The 21,511-nt window shown below is 46.9% G+C and overlaps 1 protein-coding gene across 1 annotated transcript in view; it reads left to right on the forward strand.

Moving 5' to 3' along the window:
• Nucleotides 1–21,228, forward strand: part of LOC140105204 (uncharacterized) — a 44,694-nt gene extending 23,466 nt beyond the window's left edge. The window contains exons 14-22 of the mRNA XM_072129160.1: nt 13,006–13,050; nt 13,134–13,175; nt 13,254–13,512; nt 13,683–13,837; nt 17,955–18,002; nt 19,202–19,487; nt 20,146–20,306; nt 20,377–20,442; nt 20,534–21,228. Coding sequence (XP_071985261.1) covers nt 13,006–13,050; nt 13,134–13,175; nt 13,254–13,512; nt 13,683–13,837; nt 17,955–18,002; nt 19,202–19,487; nt 20,146–20,306; nt 20,377–20,442; nt 20,534–21,132 — 1,661 coding nt within the window. The 3' untranslated portion in view covers nt 21,133–21,228. The remainder of the gene's footprint in view (nt 1–13,005; nt 13,051–13,133; nt 13,176–13,253; nt 13,513–13,682; nt 13,838–17,954; nt 18,003–19,201; nt 19,488–20,145; nt 20,307–20,376; nt 20,443–20,533) is intronic.
• Nucleotides 21,229–21,511: the final 283 nt, after the last annotated feature.

The following is a 21,511-nucleotide window of genomic DNA, read 5'->3' on the forward strand; positions in this document are numbered from 1 at the left end:
AGATTATACACCACCACTAGGAGGAGATCACTACATACAGATTATACACCACCACTAGGGGGAGATCACTACATACACATTATACACCACCACTAGGGGGAGATCACTACATACACATTATACACCATCACTAGGGGGAGATCACTACATACACATTATACACCACCACTAGGAGGAGATCACTACATACAGATTATACACCACCACTAGGAGGGGATCACTACATACACATTATACACCACCACTAGGAGGTGATCACTACATACAGATTATACACCACCACTAGGGGGAGATCACTACATACAGATTATACACCACCACTAGGAGGTAATCACTACATACAGATTATACACCACCACTAGGAGGAGATCACTACATACAGATTATACACCACCACTAGGGGGAGATCACTACATACAGATTATACACCACCACTAGGGGGAGATCACTACATACAGATTATACACCACCACTAAGGGGAGATTACTACATACACATTATACACCACACTAGGAGGAGATCACTACATACAGATTATACACCACCACTAGGGGGAGATCACTACATACAGATTATACACCACCACTAGGGGGAGATCACTACATACAGATTATACACCACCACTAGGGGGAGATCACTACATACAGATTATACACCACCACTAAGGGAAGATCACTACATACACATTATACACCACCACTAGGAGGTGATCACTACATACAGATTATACACCACCACTAGGGGGAGATCACTACATACAGATTATACACCACCACTAGGGGGAGATCACTACATACAGATTATACACCACCACTAGGAGGAGATCACTACATACAAATTATACATCACCACTAGGGGGAGATCACTACATACACATTATACACCACCACTAGGAGGAGATCACTACATACAGATTATACACCACCACTAGGGGGAGATCACTACATACAGATTATACACCACCACTAGGGGGAGATCACTACATACACATTATACACCACCACAAGGAGGAGATCACTACATACAGATTATACATCACCACTAGGGGGAGATCACTACATACAGATTATACTCCACCACTAGGGGGAGCTCACTGCATACAGATTATACATCACCACTAGGGGGAGATCACTACATACACATTATACACCACCACTAGGGGGAGATCACTACATACACATTATACACCACCACTAGGAGGAGATCACTACATACAGATTATACACCACCACTAGGAGGAGATCACTACATACAGATTATACTCCACCACTAGGGGGATCTCACTGCATACAGATTATACACCACCACTAGGAGGAGATCACTACATACAGATTATACACCACCACTAGGGGGAGATCACTACATACACATTATACATGACCACTAGGAGGAGATCACTACATACAGATTATACACCACCACTAGGGGGAGATCACTACATACACATTATACACCAACACTAGGGGGAGATCACTACATACAGATTAAACACCACCACTAGGGGGAGATCAGTACATACACATTATACACCACCACTAGGAGGAGATCACTACATACACATTATACACCACCACTAGGGGGAGATCACTACATACACATTATACACCACCACTAGGAGGAGATCACTACATACACATTATACATCACCACTAGGGGGAGATCACTACATACAGATTATACTCCACCACTAGGAGGAGATCACTACATACACATTATACACCACCACTAGGGGGAGATCACTACATACACATTATACACCACCACTAGGGGGAGATCACTACATACAGATTATACACCACCACTAGGAGGAGATCACTACATACAGATTATACACCACCACTAGGAGGAGCTCACTACATACAGATTATACACCACCACTAGGGGGAGATCACTACATACACATTATACACCACCACTAGGAGGAGCTCACTACATACAGATTATACACCACCACTAGGGGGAGATCACTACATACACATTATACACCACCACTAGGAGGAGATCACTACATACAGATTATACACCACCACTAGGAGGAGATCACTACATACAGATTATACACCACCACTAGGAGGAGCTCACTACATACAGATTATACACCACCACTAGGGGGAGATCACTACATACACATTATACACCACCACTAGGGGGAGATCACTACATACAGATTATACACCACCACTAGGGGGGAGATCACTACATACACATTATACACCACCACTAGGAGGAGATCACTACATACACATTATACACCACCACTAGGGGGAGATCACTACATACACATTATACACCACCACTAGGAGGAGATCACTACATAGAGATTATACACCACCACTAGGGGGGAGCTCACTACATACACATTATACACCACCACTAGGAGGAGATCACTACATACGGATTATACACCACCACTAGGGGGAGATCACTACATACACATTATACACCACCACTAGGAGGAGATCACTACATACAGATTATATACCACCACTAGGGGGAGATCACTACATACAGATTATACACCACCACTAGGGGGAGATCACTACATACACATTATACACCACCACTAGGAGGAGATCACTACATACAGATTATATACCACCACTAGGAGGAGATCACTACATACACATTATACACCACCACTAGGAGGAGATCACTACATACACATTATACACCACCACTAGGGGGAGATCACTACATACAGATTATACACCACCACTAGGGGGAGATCACTACATACACATTATACACCACCACTAGGGGGAGATCACTACATACACATTATACACCACCACTAGGGGGAGATCACTACATACACATTATACACCACCACTAGGAGGAGATCACTACATACAGATTATACACCACCACTAGGAGGAGATCACTACATACACATTATACACCACCACTAGGGGGGAGCTCACTACATACACATTATACACCACCACTAGGAGGAGATCACTACATACGGATTATACACCACCAGGGTCGGACTGGGGCGCCTGGGGCCCACCAGAGAAATTGATTCTGGGGGCCCACCATACCGCTGCCTAGAAATATTTGTTATTTAACAGGAGTTCACAGTGGCTGCATTATGCTTAGCACTAACTTACCAATAAGAATAACTTAACTATAACCCTTCACCTTCATATGTTCCTTGCACCACAGAAAAATAGTCAGTAATTACAGTTACCAGACTCAGAAGTGGGATTCAGTACCTCACATGTCACACGTCTTCTCCTTTGGGTACTGAATTGCAGGACGACTTCTCCCTTTTTATTTTTCTTATCACTGGAGAATTTTCCACCAGATATCTTCATCTGTGTGTGGCATATCTCCACACTGTGCAACTAAAAATATCACCGTCACTACAGCATAATGTCACCTGGATAACACTGTCCCACTCTGTGCTCCTAAATAATATTTACCACTCACAACACAACTGACCACACTGTGCCTCCCATAACAAAAGCCACACTGTGCCCTCTGTATAAATCAAATATTACATTGCGACTCCTCAGTATATTACATGCACACCCCTGAGTAAATAATATGATACACCTAATAAATTAAATTGGACTTCATTCCCTTTCATAATATATCATTTCCGATTAATCTTTTCATTTATACAGTCTTACAGTGCTCCTACTTATTAATTATATTTTATTAATTATTATTCTTATATTTAGTGCCCCTCTTATCAAATATTTTATATAAAAGTCCTAATAAATATTCCTATTCCACATATATTGGCACAGTACTACTACTCCTATCGTGTATATATTGGTACAGCACCGTACTACTACTCCTATCCTGAATATATGGGCACAGCACCGTACTACTACTCCTATCCTGAATATATGGGCACAGCACCGTACTACTACTCCTATCCTGAATATATGGGCACAGCACAGTACTACTACTCCTATCCTGTATATATGGGCACAGCACAGTACTACTACTCCTATCCTGAATATATGGGCACAGCACTGTACTACTACTCCTATCCTGAATATATGGGCACAGCACAGTACTACTACTCATATCCTGTATATATGGGCACAGTACTACTACTCCTATCCTGTATGTATGGGCACAGCACAGTACTACTACTCCTATCCTGTATGTATGGACACAGCACAGTACTACTACTCCTATCCTTTATATATGGGCACATCACAGTACTACTACTCCTATCCTGTATATATGGGCACATCACAGTACTACTACTCCTATCATGTATATATGGGCACAGCACAGTACTACTACTCCTATCCTGTATATACGGGCAAAGCACAGAACTACTGCTCCTATCCTGTATATATGGGCACAGCACAGTACTACTACTCCTATCCTGTATATATGGACACAGCACAGTACTACTACTCCTATCCTGTATATATGGACACAGCACAGTACTACTGCTCCTATCCTGTATATATGGGCACAGTACTACTGCTCCTATCCTGTATATATGAGCACAGCACAGTACTACTACTCCTATCCTGTATATGTGGGCACAGCACAGTACTACTACTCCTATCCTGTATATATGGGCACAGCACAGTACTACTACTCCTATCCTGTATATATGGGCACAGCACAGTACTACTACTCCTATCCTGTATATATGGGCACAGCACAGTACTACTACTCCTATCCTGTATATATGGGCACAGCACAGTACTACTACTCCTATCCTGTATATATGGACACAGCACAGTACTACTACTCCTATCCTGTATATATGGACACAGCACAGTACTACTACTCCTATCCTGTATATATGAGCACAGCACAGTACTACCACTCCTATCCTATATATATGGGCACAGCACAGTACTACTACTCCTATCCTGTATATATGGGCACAGCACAGTACTACCCCTCCTATCCTCTATATATAGGCACAGCACAGTACTACTACTCCTATCCTGTATATATGGGCACAGCACAGTACTACTACACCTATCCTCTATATATAGGCACAGCACAGTACTACTACTCCTATCCTGTATATATGGGCACAGCACAGTACTACCCCTCCTATCCTCTATATATAGGCACAGCACAGTACTACTACTCCTATCCTGTATATATGAGCACAGCACTACTACTCCTATCCTGTATATATGGGCACAGCACAGTACTACTACTCCTATCCTGTATATATGAGTACTGCACAGTACTACTACTCCTATCCTGTATATATGGGCACAGCACAGTACTACTACTCCTATCCTGTATATATGGGCACAGCACCGTACTACTACTCCTATCCTGTATATATGAGCACAGCACAGTACTACCGCTCCTATCCTATATATATGGGCACAGCACAGTACTACTACTCCTATCCTGTATTTATGTAAAATAACCCCCCCTTACTACATATTGTGCCCCCTTACTATACTGTATATTTCCTCTAGTGGCCATTAATTATATAACCAGTCCCATTACTGTATTTAGTTTTCTAGTGGCCCCTTGGAGTCCCTTATTATACGTTTCCCTAACTATTGTGGCCCCATATAATATATTTAGTTTAGTAGATGAAAATACGGTAATTAAATTCACTTACCTGTCGCAGCGCTCCCGAGTCCTCCGCGAATCTTCTCCCTGCGGCAGAGGAACTGTCAAGAACAAGGTGCGCGGCAGCGTGATTGCATCATCACGCTGCCGCGCATCGGAGGTCATAGTGAGACGCGGGCCAGGTAAAAGAAGAGGCCGCGTCACGCAGGCACAGCAATGGCCGCGCATTACATCAAAGGTGGTACTCGAGTGGCCGCTTATGGCCGCATCGAGTACCACTGCTGTTACTCCCTGGCAGGGGCCTCAACAGGGGATAGAGGCCCCTGCCGCAGCGGAGATATCGGGGGCCCATTGTGGGCCAGCGCGACCTTGCTGGCTGGGCCCCCCGATGGGGATGGCGGCCCCTGCCACGGCAGAGGTATCAAGGGCCCACCGGAGGATCCACCGGTCCTCCGGTGGGCCAGTCCGACACTGTACACCACCACTAGGGGGAGATCACTACATACAGATTATACACCACCACTAGGGGGAGATCACTACATACAGATTATACACCACCACTAGGGGGAGCTCACTGCATACAGATTATACATCACCACTAGGGGGAGATCACTACATACACATTATACACCACCACTAGGGGGAGATCACTACATACACATTATACACCACCACTAGGAGGAGATCACTACATACAGATTATACACCACCACTAGGAGGAGATCACTACATACAGATTATACTCCACCACTAGGGGGATCTCACTGCATACAGATTATACACCACCACTAGGAGGAGATCACTACATACAGATTATACACCACCACTAGGGGGAGATCACTACATACACATTATACATGACCACTAGGAGGAGATCACTACATACAGATTATACACCACCACTAGGGGGAGATCACTACATACACATTATACACCAACACTAGGGGGAGATCACTACATACAGATTAAACACCACCACTAGGGGGAGATCAGTACATACACATTATACACCACCACTAGGAGGAGATCACTACATACACATTATACACCACCACTAGGGGGAGATCACTACATACAGATTATACTCCACCACTAGGAGGAGATCACTACATACACATTATACACCACCACTAGGGGGAGATCACTACATACACATTATACACCACCACTAGGGGGAGATCACTACATACAGATTATACACCACCACTAGGAGGAGATCACTACATACAGATTATACACCACCACTAGGAGGAGCTCACTACATACAGATTATACACCACCACTAGGGGGAGATCACTACATACACATTATACACCACCACTAGGAGGAGCTCACTACATACAGATTATACACCACCACTAGGGGGAGATCACTACATACACATTATACACCACCACTAGGAGGAGATCACTACATACAGATTATACACCACCACTAGGAGGAGATCACTACATACAGATTATACACCACCACTAGGAGGAGCTCACTACATACAGATTATACACCACCACTAGGGGGAGATCACTACATACACATTATACACCACCACTAGGGGGAGATCACTACATACACATTATACACCACCACTAGGGGGAGATCACTACATACACATTATACACCACCACTAGGAGGAGATCACTACATACACATTATACACCACCACTAGGGGGAGATCACTACATACACATTATACACCACCACTAGGAGGAGATCACTACATAGAGATTATACACCACCACTAGGGGGGAGCTCACTACATACACATTATACACCACCACTAGGAGGAGATCACTACATACGGATTATACACCACCAGGGTCGGACTGGGGCGCCTGGGGCCCACCAGAGAAATTGATTCTGGGGGCCCACCATACCGCTGCCTAGAAATATTTGTTATTTAACAGGAGTTCACAGTGGCTGCATTATGCTTAGCACTAACTTACCAATAAGAATAACTTAACTATAACCCTTCACCTTCATATGTTCCTTGCACCACAGAAAAATAGTCAGTAATTACAGTTACCAGACTCAGAAGTGGGATTCAGTACCTCACATGTCACACGTCTTCTCCTTTGGGTACTGAATTGCAGGACGACTTCTCCCTTTTTATTTTTCTTATCACTGGAGAATTTTCCACCAGATATCTTCATCTGTGTGTGGCATATCTCCACACTGTGCAACTAAAAATATCACCGTCACTACAGCATAATGTCACCTGGATAACACTGTCCCACTCTGTGCTCCTAAATAATATTTACCACTCACAACACAACTGACCACACTGTGCCTCCCATAACAAAAGCCACACTGTGCCCTCTGTATAAATCAAATATTACATTGCGACTCCTCAGTATATTACATGCACACCCCTGAGTAAATAATATGATACACCTAATAAATTAAATTGGACTTCATTCCCTTTCATAATATATCATTTCCGATTAATCTTTTCATTTATACAGTCTTACAGTGCTCCTACTTATTAATTATATTTTATTAATTATTATTCTTATATTTAGTGCCCCTCTTATCAAATATTTTATATAAAAGTCCTAATAAATATTCCTATTCCACATATATTGGCACAGTACTACTACTCCTATCGTGTATATATTGGTACAGCACCGTACTACTACTCCTATCCTGAATATATGGGCACAGCACCGTACTACTACTCCTATCCTGAATATATGGGCACAGCACCGTACTACTACTCCTATCCTGAATATATGGGCACAGCACAGTACTACTACTCCTATCCTGTATATATGGGCACAGCACAGTACTACTACTCCTATCCTGAATATATGGGCACAGCACTGTACTACTACTCCTATCCTGAATATATGGGCACAGCACAGTACTACTACTCATATCCTGTATATATGGGCACAGTACTACTACTCCTATCCTGTATGTATGGGCACAGCACAGTACTACTACTCCTATCCTGTATGTATGGACACAGCACAGTACTACTACTCCTATCCTTTATATATGGGCACATCACAGTACTACTACTCCTATCCTGTATATATGGGCACATCACAGTACTACTACTCCTATCATGTATATATGGGCACAGCACAGTACTACTACTCCTATCCTGTATATACGGGCAAAGCACAGAACTACTGCTCCTATCCTGTATATATGGGCACAGCACAGTACTACTACTCCTATCCTGTATATATGGACACAGCACAGTACTACTACTCCTATCCTGTATATATGGACACAGCACAGTACTACTGCTCCTATCCTGTATATATGGGCACAGTACTACTGCTCCTATCCTGTATATATGAGCACAGCACAGTACTACTACTCCTATCCTGTATATGTGGGCACAGCACAGTACTACTACTCCTATCCTGTATATATGGGCACAGCACAGTACTACTACTCCTATCCTGTATATATGGGCACAGCACAGTACTACTACTCCTATCCTGTATATATGGGCACAGCACAGTACTACTACTCCTATCCTGTATATATGGGCACAGCACAGTACTACTACTCCTATCCTGTATATATGGACACAGCACAGTACTACTACTCCTATCCTGTATATATGGACACAGCACAGTACTACTACTCCTATCCTGTATATATGAGCACAGCACAGTACTACCACTCCTATCCTATATATATGGGCACAGCACAGTACTACTACTCCTATCCTGTATATATGGGCACAGCACAGTACTACCCCTCCTATCCTCTATATATAGGCACAGCACAGTACTACTACTCCTATCCTGTATATATGGGCACAGCACAGTACTACTACACCTATCCTCTATATATAGGCACAGCACAGTACTACTACTCCTATCCTGTATATATGGGCACAGCACAGTACTACCCCTCCTATCCTCTATATATAGGCACAGCACAGTACTACTACTCCTATCCTGTATATATGAGCACAGCACTACTACTCCTATCCTGTATATATGGGCACAGCACAGTACTACTACTCCTATCCTGTATATATGAGTACTGCACAGTACTACTACTCCTATCCTGTATATATGGGCACAGCACAGTACTACTACTCCTATCCTGTATATATGGGCACAGCACAGTACTACTACTCCTATCCTGTATATATGAGCACAGCACAGTACTACCGCTCCTATCCTATATATATGGGCACAGCACAGTACTACTACTCCTATCCTGTATTTATGTAAAATAACCCCCCCTTACTACATATTGTGCCCCCTTACTATACTGTATATTTCCTCTAGTGGCCATTAATTATATAACCAGTCCCATTACTGTATTTAGTTTTCTAGTGGCCCCTTGGAGTCCCTTATTATACGTTTCCCTAACTATTGTGGCCCCATATAATATATTTAGTTTAGTAGATGAAAATACGGTAATTAAATTCACTTACCTGTCGCAGCGCTCCCGAGTCCTCCGCGAATCTTCTCCCTGCGGCAGAGGAACTGTCAAGAACAAGGTGCGCGGCAGCGTGATTGCATCATCACGCTGCCGCGCATCGGAGGTCATAGTGAGACGCGGGCCAGGTAAAAGAAGAGGCCGCGTCACGCAGGCACAGCAATGGCCGCGCATTACATCAAAGGTGGTACTCGAGTGGCCGCTTATGGCCGCATCGAGTACCACTGCTGTTACTCCCTGGCAGGGGCCTCAACAGGGGATAGAGGCCCCTGCCGCAGCGGAGATATCGGGGGCCCATTGTGGGCCAGCGCGACCTTGCTGGCTGGGCCCCCCGATGGGGATGGCGGCCCCTGCCACGGCAGAGGTATCAAGGGCCCACCGGAGGATCCACCGGTCCTCCGGTGGGCCAGTCCGACACTGTACACCACCACTAGGGGGAGATCACTACATACAGATTATACACCACCACTAGGGGGAGATCACTACATACAGATTATACACCACCACTAGGAGGAGATCACTACATACACATTATACACCACCACTAGGAGGAGATCACTACATACACATTATACACCACCACTAGGAGGAGATCACTACATACACATTATACACCACCACTAGGAGGAGATCACTACATACACATTATACACCACCACTAGGAGGAGCTCACTACATACAGATTATACACCACCACTAGGGGGAGATCACTACATACACATTATACATCACCACTAGGGGGAGATCACTACATACAGATTATACACCACCACTAGGGGGAGATCACTACATACAGATTATACACCACCACTAGGGGGAGATCACTACATACACATTATACACCACCAGTAGGGAGAGATCACTACATACAGATTATACACCACCACTAGGGAGAGATCACTACATACACATTATACACCACCACTAGGGGGAGATCACTACATACAGATTATACACCACCACTAGGAGGAGATCACTACATACAGATTATACACCACCACTAGGAGGAGATCACTACATAGATTATACACCACCACTAGGGGGAGATCACTACATACACATTATACATCACCACTAGGAGGAGATCACTACATACACATTATATACCACCACTAGGAGGAGATCACTACATACACATTATACACCACCACTAGGGGGAGATCACTACATACAGATTATACACCACCACTAGGGGGAGATCACTACATACACATTATACACCACCACTAGGAGGAGATCACTACATACAGATTATACACCACCCCTAGGGGGAGATCACTACATACACATTATACACCACCACTAGGAGGAGATCACTACATACAGATTATACACCACCACTAGGGGGAGATCACTACATACAGATTATACACCACCACTAGGGGGAGATCACTACATACAGATTATACACCACCACTAGGGGGAGATCACTACATACACATTATACACCACCACTAGGGGGAGATCACTACATACAGATTATACACCACCACTAGGAGGAGATCACTACATACACATTATACACCACCACTAGGAGGAGATCACTACATACACATTATACACCACCACTAGGAGGAGATCACTACATACAGATTATACACCACCACTAGGAGGAGATCACTACATACAGATTATACACCACCACTAGGAGGAGATCACTACATACAGATTATACACCACCACTAGGGGGAGATCACTACATACAGATTATACACCACCACTAGGGGAGATCACTACATACAGATTATACACCACCACTAGGGGGAGATCACTACATACAGATTATACACCACCACTAGGGGGAGATCACTACATACAGATTATACACCACCACTAGGGGGAGATCACTACATACACATTATACACCACCACTAGGGGGAGATCACTACATACAGATTATACACCACCACTAGGAGGAGATCACTACATACAGATTATACACCACCACTAGGAGGAGATCACTACATACAGATTATACACCACCACTAGGGGGAGATCACTACATACACATTATACTCCACCACTAGGGGAGCTCACTACATACACATTATACACCACCACTAGGGGGAGATCACTACATACACATTATACACCACCACTAGGGGGAGATCACTACATACACATTATACACCACCACTAGGGGGAGCTCACTACATACACATTATACACCACCACTAGGAGGAGATCACTACATACAGATTATACACCACCACTATGAGGAGATCACTACATACAGATTATACACCACCACTAGGGGGAGATCACTACATACACATTATACTCCACCACTAGGGGAGCTCACTACATACACATTATACACCACCACTAGGAGGAGATCACTACATACACATTATACACCACCACTAGGGGGAGATCACTACATACAGATTATACACCACCACTAGGGGGAGATCACTACATACACATTATACACCACCACTAGGAGGAGATCACTACATACACATTATACACCACCACTAGGGGGAGCTCACTACATACACATTATACACCACCACTAGGAGGAGATCACTACATACAGATTATACACCACCACTAGGGGGAGATCACTACATACAGATTATACACCACCACTAGGGGGAGATCACTACATACACATTATACACCACCACTAGGAGGAGATCACTACATACACATTATACACCACCACTAGGGGGAGATCACTACATACACATTATACACCACCACTAGGAGGAGATCACTACATACAGATTATACACCACCACTAGGGGGAGATCACTACATACACATTATACACCACCACTAGGGGGAGATCACTACATACAGATTATATACCACCACTAGGGGGAGATCACTACATACAGATTATATACCACCACTAGGGGGAGATCACTACATACAGATTATACACCACCACTAGGGGGAGATCACTACATACACATTATACACCACCACTAGGGGGAGATCACTACATACAGATTATACACCACCACTAGGGGGAGATCACTACATACACATTATACACCACCACTAGGGGGAGCTCAGGAGATAATTGCAGACAATTCTCATATTGTTCTTTATTTTCAGTGCCTCCGGTGCACCCTGAATCCTATGACAGCCAGGAGCACGCCTGTACGTCTGGTGATGATGATACATGACTCTCTTTTGGTCACGATATTTCTTTCCCGGTCCTGATCTTATTTCTTCTTCTGCAGATGCCAAGGAGTTGCGGAATGTTCTGAAACACTCTAATGCAGGTAAGTATTTCCTCTGCTGACCCCTGACCTCCGGGTCTTCAGACGCCCTCCAGATAACTCACTGTCCATGTTCCTTAGCACCTAACGTGGCCATGACCGCCACCACGTCCCAGTCCAGCACCGATGGTGGGAGCAGCAATAGCGCCATCGATGGGGAGCCCAAGACGTGCACCAAGACGCAGGTGGAGAAGTCGCCATGGTGGACCCTAGACCTGGGAGCAGATCATAAAGTCTTCTTCATCGCAGTGACCAGCCCGGACGGCTCCAGCGCTCAGGACCTCCATGCGGCTGAGATTCACGTGGGAACCTCTGCTACTGGCTGGAAGAAGAACCCCATGTACGCCCCATTATGTATGACGGGGGCCATCACTAGGAGGTCCCATTGTGCAGTGTATCCTAGAGATGTCTTCCTCGTCCTGTAGACTGGACCCAGGAGGTGGAGCCTCACCTTTGGGTCCTCCAGCTGTTACCCCATGCAGGTCACATGACTGATCATATATCTTACAGATGCGGCACGCTGTCATCCATCGGCCCCGGAGAGACGTATTCATTCAACTGTAACGAATTAGAGGGCAGATACGTGACCATCAGCGTCCCAGACAAGGAGACCGCACTCAGCATCTGCGAGGTCCAGGTGTTCGCACTCTCCGTGGACACTCCAAGTAAGATCCTAATACTGAGGTTTCTAGGAGACTGTCAGCAGGCGAGACCATACAGACCGCAGCCAGTGTTATGTATTGTCCCTGGAGAGATGTGTAATCTGACCTCACACTGCTGTGCTCTGTGCTCTCTGCAGCCAGTGTTATGTATTGTCCCTGGAGAGATGTGTAATCAGACCTCACACTGCTGTGCTCTGTGCTCTCTGCAGCCAGTGTTATGTATTGTCCCTGGTGTGATGAGTAATCAGACCTCACACTGCTGTGCTCTGTGCTCTCTGCAGCCAGTGTTATGTATTGTCCCTGGAGAGATGTGTAATCAGACCTCACACTGCTGTGCTCTGTGCTCTCTGCAGCCAGTGTTATGTATTGTCCCTGGAGAGATGTGTAATCAGACCTCACACTGCTGTGCTCTGTGCTCTCTGCAGCCAGTGTTATGTACTGTCCCTGGAGAGACGTGTAATCAGACCTCACACTGCTGTGCTCTGTGCAGCCAGTGTTATGTATTGTCCCTGGAGAGATGTGTAATCAGACCTCACACTGCTGTGCTCTGTGCTCTCTGCAGCCAGTGTTATGTATTGTTCCTGGAGAGACGTGTAATCAGACCTCACACTGCTGTGCTCTGTGCTCTCTGCAGCCTGTGTTATGTACTGTCCCTGGAGAGACGTGTAATCAGACCTCACACTGCTGTGCTCTGTGCTCTCTGCAGCCAGTGTTATGTATTGTCCCTGGAGAGACGTGTAATCAGACCTCACACTGCTGTGCTCTGTGCTCTCTGCAGCCAGTGTTATGTATTGTCCCTGGAGAGATGTGTAATCAGACCTCACACTGCTGTGTTCTGTGCTCTCTGCAGCCAGTGTTATGTACTGTCCCTGGAGAGACGTGTAATCAGACCTCACACTGCTGTGCTCTGTGCTCTCTGCAGCCAGTGTTATGTATTGTCCCTGGAGAGATGTGAAATCATACCTCACACTGCTGTGCTCTGTGCTCTCTGCAGCCAGTGTTATGTATTGTCCCTGGAGAGATGTGTAATCAGACCTCACACTGCTGTGCTCTGTGCTCTCTGCAGCCAGTGTTATGTATTGTCCCTGGAGAGATGTGTAATCAGACCTCACACTGCTGTGCTCTGTGCTCTCTGCAGCCAGTGTTATATATTGTCCCTGGAGAGACGTGTAATCAGACCTCACACTGCTGTGCTCTGTGCTCTCTGCAGCCAGTGTTATGTATTGTCCCTGGAGAGATGTGTAATCTGACCTCACACTGCTGTACTCTGTGCTCTCTGCAGCCAGTGTTATGTATTGTCCCTGGAGAGACGTGTAATCAGACCTCACACTGCTGTGTTCTGTGCTCTCTGCAGCCAGTGTTATGTATTGTCCCTGGAGAGACGTGTAATCAGACCTCACACTGCTGTGCTCTGTGCTCTCTGCAGCCAGTGTTATGTATTGTCCCTGGAGAGATGTGTAATCTGACCTCACACTGCTGTGCTCTGTGCTCTCTGCAGCCAGTGTTATGTATTGTCCCTGGAGAGATGTGTAATCTGACCTCACACTGCTGTACTCTGTGCTCTCTGCAGCCAGTGTTATGTATTGGCCCTGGAGAGATGTGTAATCAGACCTCACACTGCTGTGCTCTGTGCTCTCTGCAGCCAGTGTTATGTATTGTCCCTGGAGAGATGTGTAATCAGACCTCACACTGCTGTGCTCTGTGCTCTCTGCAGCCAGTGTTATGTACTGTCGCTGGAGAGATGTGTAATTAGACCTCACACTGCTGTGCTCTGTGCTCTCTGCAGTCAGTGTTATGTATTGTCCCTGGAGAGATGAGTAATCAGACCTCACACTGCTATGCTCTGTGCTCTCTGCAGCCAGTGTTATGTATTGTCCCTGGAGAGATGTGTAATCAGACCTCACACTGCTATGCTCTGTGCTCTCTGCAGCCAGTGTTATGTATTGTCCCTGGAGAGATGTGTAATCAGACCTCACACTGCTGTGCTCTGTGCTCCTGAACTGAGCTATTTTCCCTGTAGAGCTATGTCTCTGACCGAACACTGGCTGCAGAGAGCACAGAGCACAGCAGTGTGAGGTCTGATTACACATATAACCAGGGACAATACATAACACTGGCTGCAGAGAGCACAGAGCACAGCAGTGTGAGGTCAGATTACACATCTCTCCAGGGACAGTACAAAACACTGGCTGCAGAGAGCACAGAGCACAGCAGTGTGAGGTCTGATTACACATCTCTCCAGGGACAATGCATAGCACCGGCTGCAAAGAGCACAGAGCACAGCAGTGTGAGGTCTGATTACACATCTCTCCAGGGACAATACCTAACACTGGCTGCAGAGAGCACAGAGCACAGCAGTGTGAGGACTGATTACACACCTCTCCAGGGACAGTACATAACACTGGCTGCAGAGAGCACAGCAGTGTGAGGTCTGATTACACATCTCTCCAGGGACAATACATAACACTGGCTGCAGAGAGCACAGAGCACAGCAGTGTGAGGTCTGATTACACATCTCTCCAGGGACAATGCATAGCACCGGCTGCAGAGAGCACAGAGCACAGCAGTGTGAGGTCTGATTACACATCTCTCCAGGGACAATACATAACACTGGCTGCAGGGAGCACAGAGCACAGCAGTGTGAGGTCTGATTACACATCTCTCCAGGGACAATACATAACACTGGCTGCAGAGAGCACAGAGCACAGCAGTGTGAGGTCTGATTACACATCTCTCCGGGGACCATACATAACACTGGCTGCAGAGAGCACAGAGCACAGCAGTGTGAGGTCTGATTTCACATCTCTCTAGGGACAATATATAACACTGGCTGCAGAGGGCACAGAGCACAGCAGTGTGAGGTCTGATTACACATCTCTCCAGGGACAATACATAACACTGGCTGCAGAGAGCACAGAGCACAGCAGTGTGAGGTCTGATTACACATCTCTCCAGGGACAATACATAACACTGGCTGCAGAGAGCACAGAGCACAGCAGTGTGAGGTCTGATTACACATCTCTCCAGGGACAATACATAACACTGGCTGCAGAGAGCACAGAGCACAGCAGTGTGAGGTGTGATTACACATCTCTCCAGGGACAATACATAACACTGGCTGCAGAGAGCACAGAGCACAGCAGTGTAAGGTGTGATTACACATCTCTCCAGGGACAATACATAACACTGGCTGCAGAGAGCACAGAGCACAGCAGTGTGAGGTCTGATTACACATCTCTCCAGGGATAATACAGAACACTGGCTGCAGAGAGTACAGAGCACAGCAGTGTTAGGTCTGATTACACATCTCTCCAGGGACAATACATAATACTGGCTGCAGAGAGCACAGAGCACAGCAGTGTGAGGTCTGATTACACATCTCTCCAGGGACAATACATAACACTGGCTGCAGAGAGCACAGAGCACAGCAGTGTGAGGTCTGATTACACATCTCTCCGGGGACAATACATAACACTGGCTGCAGAGAGCACAGGGGACAGCAGTGTGAGGTCTGATTACACATCTCTCCAGGGACAATACATAACACTGGCTGCAGAGAGCACAGAGCACAGCAGTGTGAGGTCTGATTACACATCTCTCCAGGGACAATACATAACACTGGCTGCAGAGAGCACAGAGCACAGCAGTGTGAGGTCTGATTACACATCTCTCCAGGGACAATACATAACACTGGCTGCAGAGAGCACAGAGCACAGCAGTGTGAGGTCTGATTACACATCTCTCCAGGGACAGTACATAACACTGGCTGCAGAGAGCACAGAGCACAGCAGTGTGAGGTCTGATCACACATCTCTCCAGGGACAGTACATAACACTGGCTGCAGAGAGCGCAGAGCACAGCAGTGTGAGGTCTGATTACACATCTCTCCAGGGACAATACATAACACTGGCTGCAGTAACACTGCATTGTCTCTTTAGTACATAATTAAACACATAAAGCCGTCCCTGGATCAGACCCATCACTTGTGATAATGTTTTGGGGTCTGCAGGGGGGGGGGGGATGGAGGTGCACGCTGGGTCCTAGTCACACAAGATTTGGAGAAGTGAGAGGGGAACCTGTTATAGTCTCAGGTGGAGTAACGTGAGATCCTGTATTTCAGGTGGAGACTGGAATGGAGACGCTGAGGTCCAGAGGAATCATCATGGAGGTAACGGATCTTTCTGCACTCAGGGGTCTTCCTGTCTTGTTGTCATGCGTCTTGTAGTTTGGCCGGGATGAGACCCCAACAATCCAGATAATGATATTGCTGGAGCCGAGCCAAGTGTGCATGTGTTTGGGGCATGAGTCATTGGGCGTTGTCCTGAGAGGGTGATGTCCTGGGCGGGTGATGTCCTAGATGGGCAGTGTCCTGGGTGGGCGTTGTCCTGGCGGGAAATATCCTGGCGGGTGAGGTCCTGCCGGGCGATGTCCTGGGTGGTCGGTGTGCTGAGCAGGTGTTGTCCTGGTGGGCAATGTCCTCAGAGGGTGATGTGCTGACAGGGTGATGTGCTGACAGGGTGATGTCCTGGGCGGTCGGTGTCCTGGGCGGTCGGTGTCCTGGGCGGTCGGTGTCCTCAGAGGTTGATGTCCTCAGAGGGCGATGTCCTGAGCAGGCGAGGTCTTGGGTGGTTGATTTCCTGGTTGGCGGTGTCCTGGCTGGAGGTGTTCTGAGTGTAACGATCTGGGTCTGGTTTTGGAGTCTAAGTGTTGTAACTTACTTGAGTTATTGCAGGTAGGAACACAGGAGAGGCTTAGCAGTACAGAGGAGCAGGCAGGTGTCGTAGTCAGGAGGAAGCCGGAGGTCGTAGCACAGAAGATCAGCGTCAGTATTGAGGGAGCAGGCAGGTATCATAGTCAGGAGGAAGCCGGAGGTCGTTGCACAATAGTCAATCGCAGGAGAGAAGAAGACAAGCTAGACTACAGGCTGTAAGCACAATAATCTTGCAAGAACGTATAGGCAAGGCTGGGTTTAAATAGGAAGTCCAATCTAGGAAGGGGTGGAGCAAGGCCAGGGAAACGGAACTAGGAACTTTAAAGTCAAAAACTAGGCCAAGGATCAGCACTGGAGCTGTCCAGAGTGTTGCATAGCTCAGTTGGTAGAGCTGCAGCCTGGGACAGCGGAGTCTGCCGGTTCAAGTCCTGACACTGAGTGAGTCATAACCTATGCGGGCAGGTGATGTCCTGGGTGGGTGATGTCCTGAGCAGGTGATGTTCTGAGTGAGCCATAACTTGTGCGGGCGGGCAGGTGATGTCCTGTCTGGTGATGTTCTGAGTGAGCCATGTTTTGGGGGGCAGGTGATGTCCCTGCGGACGTTGAGGGGTTATTGATCACATTCTAATAGTTTTGCATTTCTTTCCATTTTCAAGTCAAAAACTTGGCCCCTCAGGGCGTTCCCTCCCAGTCCTCGTACTACGGAGAGCAATCTGAGGCAAGAGCAGCCATAGACGGCTCGCTGGCCAGTAACTACCTGGCAGGTGAGTGCACGCACACCCGGCGGCAGAACAGTCCATGGTGGAGCATAGACCTGCAGTCCAGTTATAGCATCTCATCAGTGGCCATCACCAACCGGGGCGACTGCTGCCGAGAGAGGATCAACGGAGCGGAGATCCGTATCGGGGACTCGGCTGAGGACGGAGGAATCAAGAACCCCAGGTGAGTCTAACGCCACGTTCATAGCAGAAGGTGCTCGGGCTGGACCATGATTCTCCCAAGCCTCGCCGGGCCGACCCGACTTATCTCAACACCATAGATCAGAACATGATGTGACCGCATCATGTCCACACTGGGGCATTATATTCCTTACCAGCACCGGTGTTAGCTGAGCCACACTTACCTGCGGGTTAGTAGATGAGGCAGTATTTCACCCACTATAAGACAGAATTGTGAGACCTCCTAAGGAAGTGGCTGCCATAGGACTCCATTGTCACAAGAGGTAGAAGGAATTGTTCCTGTAGTTGTTTATATTCATGCAGAGCTCCCCACATAAGGCAGGCCATAAAGTGGGTGGGACTAACTATGTAAGGGGAAGGGCCCATATTCAGGCCACACCCACTCTTTACAGTCTGTTATTCTTCTACTAGCTCCACCCCCTCACACTGTAAGCCCTGCCCCTTGATTAGCGTGGTATGAGATAGGAAGTGATTCCATCAGAGGAAGCTCTGCCCACTTCCTGTCATGTGACAGGGGATCGAATCAGGATCCTGGGGATGAAATAGTCTCCTTTAAGTACGGACCTTCCATTCCATGTATAGGAGGCTTCACGAATGTGTTGTGGTGAGTGGAGGACCCCTTTAAGCCCAGTATATTGCAGGTGCGCAGTCGTCTTCAAAATGAACTATGGCGAGACGATGTCTTTCAACTGCAAAGGAATGGAGGGACGATACGTGACCGTCGTGATCCCGGAGCAGAGACAATACCTCTCAGTCTGTGAAGTCCAGATATTCGGGAAATCTGTGGAAATATCTCAGCAAGGTGAGGAGAGAGTGGTCACCACAGCAGCGCAGAGGATTTCAGGATCATTTATAATCCTTTTTATTCTTAGTTGTTACAGATGAAACAAAACCGACAAAACCGACACAACCGCCGACGAGCCCCCCTGCACTGACCAGTAAGTGACACAAGGCTGAGACCACCCGATATACCCAGGGATCACTCCACCTGCGCGAGGAGCACTCATCATCTGTTCTGCTTCTTCCTAGATCTTGAAGGAAAAGCGTTCTACTTCCCACAGGAGAGTGCCACGGATTACGTGGAGCTGTCTCCGGCTCAGCCCATGAGACTGTCGTCCTTCACTCTCTGCATGAAGCTGTCTATGAACGTCTCGGATAACAGAGAGACCATCTTGTTCTCCTACCGCACCTTGTATTACGATGAGCTGAACCTGTGGCTGGAGGCTAACGGTGACGTGGGCCTCTACATGAGCGGTGAGGGGATGATGTACCCAGTACTGGACCACAGCAAGGAATGGAACCACCTCTGCCTGACCTGGGAATCCAAGAATGGCCGCAGCGAGCTCTGGGTGAACGGCCGGAGACGCGCCAACAGGGTCTATCGTCCCAAACACACGGTGCAGCCCGGTGGCATCGCCATCCTGGGGCAGGACCAGGACGAGCTCGGCAAAGGCTTCGACAAGTCCCAGAGCTACATCGGAAAGATTAAGGATCTGAACATGTGGAACAAAGTCCTCTCCCTGAAGTCACTGCGCTCGGTATTTAAAGACAAAGGGACACGAAAGGGCGAGGTGTTCGATTGGAGCAACTTGTCCTACACCTTACACGGAAAAGTAGAAGTCGTATAAGGAGCAATCATCATTAGTAAGATGAGTCGACCGGCGGTGGAGAAACTCCTCAGTATTCTGGGGGCATGTGTATGATCCAATAAAGTCATCAGATCATCTCTGTGTGATGTCATCTGTACACAACCTGTGACATCATTGTGAGTCAACAAAGGCCACGGCCAATAAAAAGGTCTTCTCATAGAGTCTTCTCGTAGAGATCACACGGAAAGTTACAGGCCACTGATCAGTGCTGCGCCTCTCGTAGAAGAGCCAATAACAGGAGGTCATCTGCCACTAATTCATGTCCTAACAAGATTAAACTTAGGGGAATCCTAGGACTGACCCACCAGAGTACTAGAAGCTTCTCTGATGCTCCCTCCAGCACTGGACCCGAGGTACA

This window comes from Engystomops pustulosus, chromosome 10 (assembly GCF_040894005.1).
Source record: "Engystomops pustulosus chromosome 10, aEngPut4.maternal, whole genome shotgun sequence".
Taxonomy (NCBI): domain Eukaryota; kingdom Metazoa; phylum Chordata; class Amphibia; order Anura; family Leptodactylidae; genus Engystomops; species Engystomops pustulosus.